Source organism: Condylura cristata, unplaced genomic scaffold (genome assembly GCF_000260355.1).
Source record: "Condylura cristata isolate star-nosed mole 26May11 unplaced genomic scaffold, ConCri1.0 scaffold00007, whole genome shotgun sequence".
In the NCBI taxonomy this organism is placed as follows: domain Eukaryota; kingdom Metazoa; phylum Chordata; class Mammalia; order Eulipotyphla; family Talpidae; genus Condylura; species Condylura cristata.
Genome location: NW_004567108.1, coordinates 1,515,617 through 1,526,858, shown reverse-complemented (window position 1 = coordinate 1,526,858; position 11,242 = coordinate 1,515,617). Strand labels below are relative to the sequence as shown.

The window sequence follows — 11,242 nt, the reverse complement described above, 5'->3', positions numbered from 1 at the left end:
CGCCACACCGGGAGAATTTCTCCTGACGTTCTCACTTGCTGGAACTGTGTCTCTTTTCTAAAAGATGTATTTTGGGTTGTTTGGGGTGTTATTTTTGGCGAGAGTCACTGTCACATTTGTTGTAGAAATTTAAGTCATTTCAGGTAGTTCAGAAAGTTAAATCTGGCAGCAGACGTGACGTGCGCTTATTATTAGCAATACTACTACTCCGGTGACAGCTGGCGCTGGGTTTTGTTGCTGATTATAAGGAAAATGTGATCTTGACTCTTTTTCTGTTTTAGTTCTACTTAAGTCAAATGAGTTGTTCCAATGATCAAATGAAAGAATTATGGAAGTCCTGTAAAGCCTCTTTTCGTGAGGTCACTTTGCAAAGTGCTATTGAGGGTATTTATTTACTAGTGTACTGTCGATTCTAAATTCGCTCATATATTCACTCGCCCCCCCCCCAACCAAATGGCCTTAAGCCATCGCTAACTGCCCAGAGTTCAGCTTGACATAAATTGAGCCAACAGCTGAATCGTGTACATCAGCACCCCAGATCACAGAGCGCGCCGATGAGGGCCCTGGGGGTCATTTTGCCAGCGTCCTCTGAACACGCATGCTGGGCCGTCACCAGCTGGCAACCTCCGCGGCACCTGGCCCACCACCAAGAACGTGGCTGGCCGGTGAGGGTCCACACAGCCGGCCCAGACCTGCCTGCAGCTAATCCCTCAGGCCCAAGGCCCGATTCCCATTCGGCCCCACCGCCGTCTGGCACAGGCCACAGGCCGGTCGCGGAGGCGTCTGAGAGCCTGGGCGTCGCTCCGCGCTGCAGGGCGCTGCCCGCCGGGACTCGGGAGGGCCGTCGGCCCGCCTGCGCGCAGTGCCCGGTCGGCTGCTTGTGACACCGCATTTGTCCCTGAGAAGCGGGAGTTGGGGTACAGCGGAGTCGGGAATCCCACTGCCCGCAAGCAGCCTGCATTCTCCCCCGGACGGAGACCGGCAGTGTGAAGGCTCACCCTCCCCGGGGCGGCGCCCACATCCCCGTCTCCGGCCTCTCGGCTTGTGCACAGACCCCGCCTTAGTCTTCAAGGGGGAACCTCAGGGACGTGCCCGCACCCCAGCCTGGGCCTCGGCGCTTCCTCCAAGCTGGCATTAGACATTCGCCTTCTTTCCAGTGCCCGGGCCCCGCAGAGTGCCCGGCGGGGCCGGCGCGGCCCTGAGCCTGCCGGTCACGCGACAGGAGGGACGAGGACGCCTGCCGAGCGGGCGCCAGCAAATGGGCACTGGAACAGGGGCGCTTCCGAGCGGCGCGTGGGGTCGGGAGACATCTCCCACCCAGGGCCGTCGCCACGAGCCCGCAGGTGCCCTCGCGCATCCGTCCTCGTGGCCCTGCCCGGCCAGCCTGGGGCCAGCGTGCTGCAGCGCCCGGGCTCGCGGGCTCCTCACCTGAGCAGGCGAGGCGGGAGGCAGGAGACGCCTCGGGGACGCACGGCCCGGGCGGCTCCCGAGCACCTGACGGGGCTGGGGGAGACGTTCAGGACGCCCGTCTTCAGGGCCCACCGGGTTAGGAGGGACCCACAACCGCACGCGCCAGAGGGGAGACCTGCTCGGGGATGGGCAGAGATGCTACTGGCTGAGCGCTAACTGGGGGGCACGGCCCAGTCGCCCCCGTGTAACCTCCGTGTGTTAACGGAAGGCTCACCGCAGGGCCGGCGAGGCGTCCGCGCTTCCCGGAAGGTGCAGTTCTGGGGCCGCCACATGGGCGAGGACCGAGAAGAGAAACACTGAGGTGGGGAGCACCTGAGGTGTGGGGGCACTTGGGGGGGGACTGTCCCCACGTCTCGGAGAAATCCGCACATAAAATTAGATACCTGCCCTGCCTTTTTCCCAGAACATGTCACTGAACACGTAGCCACATGGGCTTCCCTCAAAAAAGCAAAGAACCTAAAACAGCATTTTGTGGTCACTCTTGCTTTTTGTCCATCTTGAGGTTTCTCTACCGTTTTTTAAACCTGGCTACAAAACGACCCATCAGGTTTGTTTACTTGTGTTGCCTATTTGGTGCAAGACCCTGGAGGAAAAACAGCAGCCAGGCTTCCCCCTCCCCAGCCCCATAGAAAAGCGCCTCACGGCGAGGCGCAGGGCCCCGAAGCCAGGCCTCCCGCCTCGGGACCGCCGCAGGCCAGGCCGAGCAGGCCCGGCATTCCGCAGGCCTGAAGCCGGGTCCTGGGCTACGTCACACACTCGGTATCCACCCGCAAGTCCTTCGTCTCGGGCCGGACTTCACACGACCGGGAGACTGCTGAGGGCTGAGGACTGAGCAGTCAGGGCGCCGATACTCCTCCCCGGCCGCCGTGGAACATGCAGCCGTGGGGTAGGTTAGGAGCGCGCTCAAAGCCTCAGAGTGACTGCGCACGAGTGAGTTTCATGCTGACAGTTCTTAAAAATCCCTGCAGAAGGGTTTAAACAGTAAAAAGAACCTACCACTGAGATGAGGAGAATTCCCGAGTACTGCCGGGGCCACCAGGCCCAGGGACCGCTGGTCCTGAGCGCAGAGCGGGGAGAGCGGGGAGGGCGGGGAGGGTTCATGCCTGGATCTTGGGGAGTCCAGCTGAGAGAGACCCCGTCTGCCCTTCACCCTCTCGACTTGGCTACCACTGGCTTCCTAGCCGCCTTGCAATCTCCCTGTGAGCCACCGCTGAGTTAAAGAGAACTTCCTGGCCACTGGCATGTGGGTGTGGGGGTCTCGGGAAGCTCAGGGCCTCAGCGGGGGGAGCTGGCTGGCGGCGGAGAGGCGACCCATTACTTCAGAGGGGCCTGCCCGGGGGGCAGCAGCATCTTCTGGAGTCTTTCTCCAGGCCTCGGCCTTCTTTTCTATATAAACTCCCACGTGGAAAGGAAGACGTCAGCTTGAAACCCTAAATATACACCAGGCTCCCCCACCTGCAAGATGGGATCTCTTGGAATAGAAAATGAGGGCTAAGGCTGCTCTCATTAGCAGGAGGCTTGGCTCCCCCAGAGCCTGAGAGGACACCCCTGTCCTGAAAACCCGAGAAATGGCTGCAGGAAGACAGAGGACGGGGCCCGGGAAACCAGGCCTCATTGTGCTGTCAGCCTTCCGGAACACTCTGACGAGCCCACGGCCAGTGTTGAGCCAGTCCCCTCTGACAACCTACAGACTCCCGCGATCGGGGAGACTCCTGGCGCCCTGTGCTCGCCGAGGGGACACAGGCCGCGTTGGGAGAATTCCCAACCTAGCAGAAGCATGTCAACCCGCCCAGACCAAGCTAGACACACCCGCTGCAGAGGCTCAAAGCCGAGGGAGCAGCACTGTCTGCGTTGCGGATTCCCAACTGCCGGGCGCCCTGGGGCTGCAGGAGCCAGCCCAGACCCGGAGGGGAGCACTGGGGCTCACGGCCCGATGCTGGGCGGGAGCAACATGCTTTTAAGAAACAAAATGGCAGAGGACGGCAACCAGTGCGGCTGGGGTGAGAGCTGGCAGCTGCCGCACACAGGCCGGGGGTTGGGGGGGCGGGGGGGCCCCCAGACTGCAGCCTGCCTGGGGTTCTGCCCCAGGTGGTCTTGTCCAGGCCCAGCGGAGAGGAAATCACTGCATCCTGTCGGGCCAGAAGTCCCAGAGCCTGTTCACCCGCAAACGCTAAGGAGCCCGTCTACCATTCTGTGGTACAATTTCCACGAAAACACCTCCACAGCCTGTGGGCACGCCCAGGGTCTGCCTCACCCACGCGCCCGGTGAACAAGGCCCATGCTCTCAGGACCTCTCTGCAACTGCTGCCTGCGAGCGAGGCCGGAAACCCGGCTTAAGACTCACACTCTTGGATGCTGCATGTGATGTTTCCACCCACAACTCGCATCCAAACGACACGCACTTACAGCGATGGTTTAAATTAAATGCTAACAGAAATCATTTTTACATTTGCTATTTCCTTAATTTTATACCTTGAAAATCCTGTACCCTACAAGCATTCAATGCCACTTGTCTTTGCCACTAGAATACTCTGAAAGCTTAGAAGACGTGACAACAGTTGTGAGCAGAAATAAACACAGCCTGATGGCGTGAGTGCTAACGACTCACACAAGCTTCAGATTGCGTCTAGGCTGTGAGCGCCGCCCAGTCGCTGCTCTGGGCTGGCGCCGTGAAGGGACCTGTTTCCTCACTGTGAGTCGGGCTCTAACAGTGGCAAGCAAGCAGGCGCCGTTTTAAGCAAGGACTCAGATCTCGCCCGGGAACACGCCTGCCAAGGGGTACCTACCAACAGCTGTCCGGCAAAGCACACGAAGAGGATGAAGGCCAGCGAGAGGAAGGCGGCTCCGAAGGAGATCCCCAGGACGGACGTCCTGCCGGAGAGAGGGGCCTGTTACCGAGGGCTCGCGGCCCCACAGTGGTCTAGAAGGCTGCCACAGCACCCCGCCGAGCCGGGCCCTCGCTGAACGAGAACGAACTCCTAAGTTTTGCTACGTTTTGTTTGGTGACCATATACTAAGCTTTGGGGAAACGAGAGGGGCACACTGCCCAAGCACGCGGCCATGAAAGGGTCTGCGGCTTCGTCGGACGGATCCGTCAGGGCCCCACGGGCCTCAGTTCTTCCTAGAGGATCTTTCCAGGATGCACCTGACGGTGCTACCTCCACACTCTCCTGCCTGCAAGACACGCCTGTGTGACCTCCAGTCCCCCTAACTCCTGTCCTGCAGGAAACAATGACCCTCGTGCTTCCCCATGAGAGGCGTCGGGCATCAGGGCAGCTAAATGCTCGTGAGGCCGCCCCGGTTACAGGCAGCAGGCTCACTGAGAGGGAGCAGGAAGCTTCTGCGGTCACTCAGGGCAAGCCTGCCCCTGGCGGACCACAGGCGGGTAACGGCATAAGCATCGAATTCGTTTCTGAGAGGTCCTTGAGATCATTCAATACTTGTTAAGTCCAAGGACAGAGATGTCAGGGGAATCCACATGGAAAACCAAAGGCAAAGGTTGAGCAAGACCTCTGGGGAGAGCCCATCTGGCCCCAAGACCTCTGTGGAAACGCTGCCCATGTGGCTCATGGTGATGCCCAGGAGACAGGCCAAGTGGCGCCGAGGTGAGGGCCAAGGACCCCCGATGGTGCACGAGGACGGGAAGACCCGGCGCAGACCGGCACCGAGCAGGACACGCCAAGGGCACAGGTGGGCCCGCGGGGCGGCAGTGACGGCAGTGGCTGAACCCCTCACGCGCCTGTGGCGGAAGGCTCGCTCCCGCCCCCAGACGCCCTTTGTGAGAGGTGACTGGGCATCCAGCAGGAGCTGGTGCAACTGGAGTCCACACCACCACGTGAGCTTGGCCCGGTGACGCAGGCGGCACTGAACAATTGCCCGGATGACTCGGCGCTGCCAGACACCTGGCCTGACTGGGCGACCACTGCCCGTGGGTGACGGTAGGTGTCTGCTGGAGGTGGGCTTCCACACTTCCGGGACCAAAGGGGTTCTCGGTGCTTCCTGCCGAGCTGGCCGCCCTCTGTCTCGTCTGTCTCTGTAAGAGAGCCCTGAGGGTGTTCTTTGCTCTCCTGCTTCTTTCTGGTGTCAGAGTAGTGTCAGCCCCAATGGGCTGAGTTCAGCAACACTACATCTGCTTTGTAGGTCTCAAATGGTTGAAATAATAAACCTCTCCTGGAAGGTGTGGCAGGTCTCAATTATAATACCATCTAATGCAGACGATGTTGATGGTAGTGATGTGGTGACGGTGGTGGTGGCGATGTGATGTGATGGTGACGTGATAGTGGTGGTGATGATGATACAGATAACACCTATGAAGTATCTATTCTCTGCCAAGGACTCTCCTTACAAGAGCCTCAGCCCTCACAATAACCCTGGATAATGGATAATTGTTACCTCGTTTTACCAAAGAGAAACTGAAGTCCAGAGGAGTTGAAAATCATGCCTAAAGTTCTAGTTCTATTGAGTCGTGGGGACTTATGTCTACACGATTATATCCTGCTCCTTTTAAGGAATCCATAAGGAAAAGACATGCCATGTACATGCCGAGTTTATTGGCTTTATTTCTTGAGTGAATTTAATAGTTTTCTTAGAAAATGATCCATTTCATTTAGAATGTTGAATGTAAATGACTCCACATAATTTCAAAACTTGAAGACTCCATATTTGCACTAATTTCTTCTTGTACTGAATGTTATTTCTCTTTTTATCACCAGATCAGACTTTTGAAGCTTTGCACGTTTGGGGACTTAAAACATGCGCTTGGGGTTTACTGATAAGGTCTATAGTTCATGATAATTCTCTATGTGATTAGTTCTGGTTTAACTTTTTCAAATTTTGTTCTTTTTCCTGGTTGTCATTGATTGTGAGTCTTTTGAATGTTCTAGCACAAACTTTCAAGGACATCAAGTACCCCTAGAATTACTGCTTAGTAATCAAAATCTTCTGATTAATACTTATTGTCATTCTCCTCTAAAAACCCTGCCATCTCAATTTCTATTTCCTCTTAACACAAGAGTAATTTGGAAGTCTGATTAGTTTCCAAGGACTTGTCCTTGTTATTTATAATTTTATTTGATGTGATCAGAGGTTGTACCGCTATTATTTCTATTGGGACAGTTTATTTTTCTCCTTGGGAGAGAGAAACACACTGCTATGTCTTACGGATTCTGAAGATGTCCCGTATCTGCTTTATGCCGGAGGACAGTATGTTCTCAAACACAGCTACTGACAGGGCCTGGTGATTAGTAAACCCCCAGGGGCTGACTTATTGCCGCGTGTGGTGTCCCAGGTTCAGACTGCATCAGCATTTCCAGCTGGGAGAGGCGAGCGTGATGCCCTCTGCAACGGGAAGAGCGTGGGTCAGACGGACGGTCAGCGAGACGCCCACCGCGGCTCTGTCCTTCCATGGACAAGGACGTTGCTTATGAGACTCAGCCTGGCCACTTCGCTCTTTCCGGGGAGTTTACGGGGCGACATCTCTTAGGCTTGGCATCGGCAACGTGGCAACTCGGGTGGAAGATCAGCTTCCTTTTTAAAGCTTCCTGGAGACCCCAGTGGGGAGGGCGCTGGAGGGGAGGTCACGGCCTCTGGCGGCGGCGTGAGGTCATGTGAGACGGAGGCCGGAGGCTTGCTCCTGGCACGAAGCGCTGTCGACCCGTGTTAGCCCAGCAAACAGTAAGGTCTGATGCCGCGAGATAAAACCCCGCAGCACAGCCCGCTCGGCTCATGCGCGCCCTCCCTCCAGCGACCCTGGCTGAGGCCCCGGAGCCGCCCAGCACTTACTTGGGCAGCACGAGAATCTGCACGAGGAAGATGCAGACGAGGATGAGGCAGGCGCAGGTCACGTAGTACTTGAAGGCCGGCAGCGAGGTGGCCCGGTACTGGGGGGAGAGGAGACGTGAGAGCCGCGCTGCGGCAGCCTGCCGTCGCCAGCCGCGTCCACGCGTGGGGCGGACCGTCCCCAGTGACGGCCCCCGGGTGCGCTGCGCAATTTCTATGAGTCCAACCGTTCAGAACAGTTAAGGGTGAGTGAATCCCTGCGGCGAGGAGCGCAGCACCCGAACAGAGGAGAGGGGGTGAATGAGGCCACTCTTACCTCGGGCCTTCCACCCCCCAGCGTGACGGGCAAAGCCTAGAGCACTCCCCAATCCAGCACTGACCCCCGCAGGTCAGCAGGCTACCGCAGGTTTGGTTACCCTAACACCCAGAGGCCTCGGTCTCTCCCCAGTCAGATGAGGGCAGCGGGTGCGTCCCAGGGCACACTCATCCCGAAGCTTGCCCGTGCTCCCTCCCCTGGCCCAGCACAATGGTGGGCGTCTCCAGGGCTCTCCCTGATCAGGCGAGCCACCACTCGGGGCTCCCAACGCCATCGGGGCTCTGTCCCCACGGGAGCCACCCGCAAGCTTCCTCAGAGCCAACTCCTTTCACCCTACAAGACCCAGGGCAGGAGCTATGAGCCCCCACGGGGGGGGGGGGGGAAGGAGCCACCGCTCATCATTCTCAGCAGACACAGCCTGGCAAAGCCAGGACCCGCACCCCAAAGTCTTGGTTTTCTACCACCAGGCGCTACCACCTCCCCAAAGGGAGTTTCATAATAAAGTTAAAGGAAAAGGGCTTTGGGGTGACGCTGCCGAGACCTCCTGACGGGGCGGCCATCACTGCGTTTTCCTTCCCCAGTGATGGGGCGCACAGTGTGTGCTGCTGCCTCCACAGGCACGGGCCTGGCTGTGCCGTCTCCGCAGGGCCCCCAGCCCCCACCAACACCCCCCACCCCCCACGTTCTCTCCCTCTGAGCCTGCCCCTTTTACCCCTCCTGCTGGCCAAGCCTCAGCTAGGGCAGGGGAACAGCGCTGAACGAGGCCTCAGAGATGGTCTTGGAAAATACAGACACACAGGTGATGTCCGCAAAAGCATCACTGTTAAATGATGATTCCTTCTGTTCACTGGCATTTTTTATAATGAAGTTTGTGATTTAGGAGCCAGGATCATTTACATGCTGATGAAGAAGCCACATTAGCATAACTGCAAAGTGGGATATTTGGGCATTCAATGCCCCACCTTAAACCTCCCTCTGGGCTTTGTGCAGAGACCTGATGGAATCCCTTCAGCATCAGAGCAGGGAGGGAGTAACGGGATATTTCAGCCATCAGTAACCACTGGTAGCTCTAAGTTATTCAAGGATAACTCGTCAACCGCCCCCCCCCCCTGCAGATCACGGCGGGAGGCCGTGCGGCAGCCCCGGAGGTATTGACACCTGGGCTCCGTGTGAGGTGACTCTGACCCAGCAGGTCTGGATGCTTAATACCGGTGAGGCGACTGCGCGGTCTCGCAGAATTTTAATACCAGGGTGATGGCAGGGGGACGGGTCAGCCTGAGACTAGTTCCAGGTGGGATGATGAAAACGATCCCTTACTTACTCCTCTTCTAGACCAGCAGGAGGTGAATGGCAAAACGCTGACCCAACCCGACAGGAGGGCGGGTCTGGGCCTCTGCTCACTCTGTCCCAGCAGACCACGTTACCTCGCTGTGAAACGCAAATGTCCTCACACGTGTTCGTGTCTGACTGGAGGGCAGGTGTGAATTAGGAGCCATAGTTTGGGGTTGGAGCCAAGTGTAAGACTCGTATTTTTTATCAAGAAGTTAAAAGTGTGTAAAAACACTGCAAACTCATCAGGGAGGATTCTGTGTGCTCTCAGATAACATGAACTCAGATTGGCTCTCCAGCCCCAAGCTCCAGACATGGAGACGTCACCCCCCGGGGGCGTGGAGCGGGTGGCCAAAAGCTGAACTGTGGGGCCCAGAAGCCAGCCAGGGCCATATCCGCGGGGAAGAGTCAGGGGCGTCTCGAGTCTGCCACGCTAGGGAGCGCTGAAAGCCGGTAACGAGTTCATCAAGGAGCTGAGCACCAACACTTCAGAAAAAAGGGTTTTGAAGAAGAATAACTTACTTCTTTTTCTAGTATTTTATTGTAGAAAAACAAGGAGATTCTCTGGATGTCTTCGGATTTGAGCCACTGCCTGGAAATAAAAAGCAGAGACGCATCAAGCCAGCCCACGCGCACGCCGGGCTCCCGTCTGTGCCACGCGCAGAAGGCGCTCCGCGAGACGCCACGGGGCCACAGGCACGGCCGCCGCTTCACACGGCCCTGCTCGGGAAGCTCAGCCCCGCGATCGGCTGTCACGCGCTGAAACTCGGTCATCTCCGAGAAACCCCAGGGAGCCCAGGCACCGGGCAGGATTCGGCTACGCCAGTAGCGTGTTCCCCGACGCCTAGCTGAAATCACGTGGCGCCTCTCAGCTCCGGGCAGATCTGACTGGAGAGGAACAGCCTTCTCCTTTCTCTGCCCACCGCCACCCCTGATATTCCCTCACCCGCACTCCCGCTCCACCCCAGCGCCCTCCGTGTTTATGAACCCTGCTGGGTTGCAGGCTTTTACTTCAGCAAACTGCCCACTATGTAAATGGGCGGTGTTTGTCTTTGTCACGCCGCCTTGCTCGATTTCCCATGACCCCTCCAACGCTGCATTCTGCGGAAAATGCCTGGAATTCATCTTCCCGTTGGTGGACATTCCAGCGTGCCCCCCGCACCCCCGCCCCCACCCGCGCCCCCGGCGCAGGTGTCCGTGGCACTGAGTGGCTTCCGTGTCCCAGTGCAGATGCTGCTGCAGTGGACACTGTGGGGCTGTATTTCCGGGTGGACGCCCAAGGGGACAGCCTGGCCATACGGTATTTCAGCAGAGTCCAGTCGGCTTTCCGCAGTGGCCGCCCAGCTCAGGCTCCCACCAGCGGGACGACAGCTCGTTTGCTAGCTCGGCTCCACACACACGGCCTCCCTGAGCCCTCGGGCTGCCGCCCCCGCCCCTCTGGGGTGAGTCCGTGTTGCTGTGGGAGCCACCCGGGCTGCGGCCTCGGTGGGCGGCCGTGTCTGACCGGCTCCACACGGAAGGACGGGCCTCGGCCTGCTGCCGTGCTCCCGGGCAGGAGCCTCAGCTCTCCCCGGGGTTCCTCCACCCGTTAGCTGGGGCCTGCCCGGTGACCCAGCCTGTCCCTCCCCTGGCCCTGTGCTGTCTGTCTTTGCCTGTGGCCACGGGGCCCCGGGAGGCCGTTCCTTCCCGTCACATCGACCCTCTGAGGGGACACTGGTGTGTGGCCCTGAGTCTGAACTGAGGGAAGGGCTGGTTATCCGACCCCGTCAACACTCACGGACAGCAAAGGCATGGAGACAGAATCGCACCCAGTCGCTGCCTCTGTGAGGAGTGGACGGCCAGCCCGAGGCCATCGTGGGGGTCGAGGGGAAGGCCCCGCTGACTGGGGCTGAGACCGATTCAAGTGCATGCAGACAGCGTCCACCTTTACAAGTTCCCCTGACTTTCGAGCAAATTACCACACAAGCAGTCACAGCAACGTCAAACACCACTTTAGAATAAGCCCCATTTCGTGTCTGTGCTGAGTGACTTGTATCAACACAACCCCTCAAAAGCAGCCTCACGTTCTAGACTCCTTACGGGGAGTCTAACTGCGGACACAAACATGTGGGACACAGAAGAACGAAGCAAAGAACAGAGGAAGCAAACCCTAGGAATCTGAGCAGAACCCAGGCGCCCGGGCGGGGGGTCGCGAGCCAAGGGGGCGGCCCCGGGGGCGCCAGGCGCACAGCTGGAGGAGGCTGCCCCCGAAGTCACGCACAGTGGCACGCATCAGTGTCATCCTAACGGGACAGCTGCGACGGGACAGCCGCCGAGGCCGGCGGGCCCACAGCTTCACCACTGCGAGTC

General features: G+C 58.4%; 1 protein-coding gene across 1 annotated transcript in view; it reads right to left on the bottom strand.

Annotated features, from left to right (window-relative positions):
- Positions 1-11,242, bottom strand: part of ADCY2 (adenylate cyclase 2 (brain)) — a 64,962-nt gene that overhangs the window by 34,038 nt on the left and 19,682 nt on the right. Inside the window, exons 9-11 of the mRNA XM_012721740.1 lie at positions 9,416-9,485; positions 7,252-7,349; positions 4,257-4,341 (exon numbers count right to left, since the gene is read on the bottom strand). Coding sequence (XP_012577194.1) covers positions 4,257-4,341; positions 7,252-7,349; positions 9,416-9,485 — 253 coding nt within the window. The remainder of the gene's footprint in view (positions 1-4,256; positions 4,342-7,251; positions 7,350-9,415; positions 9,486-11,242) is intronic.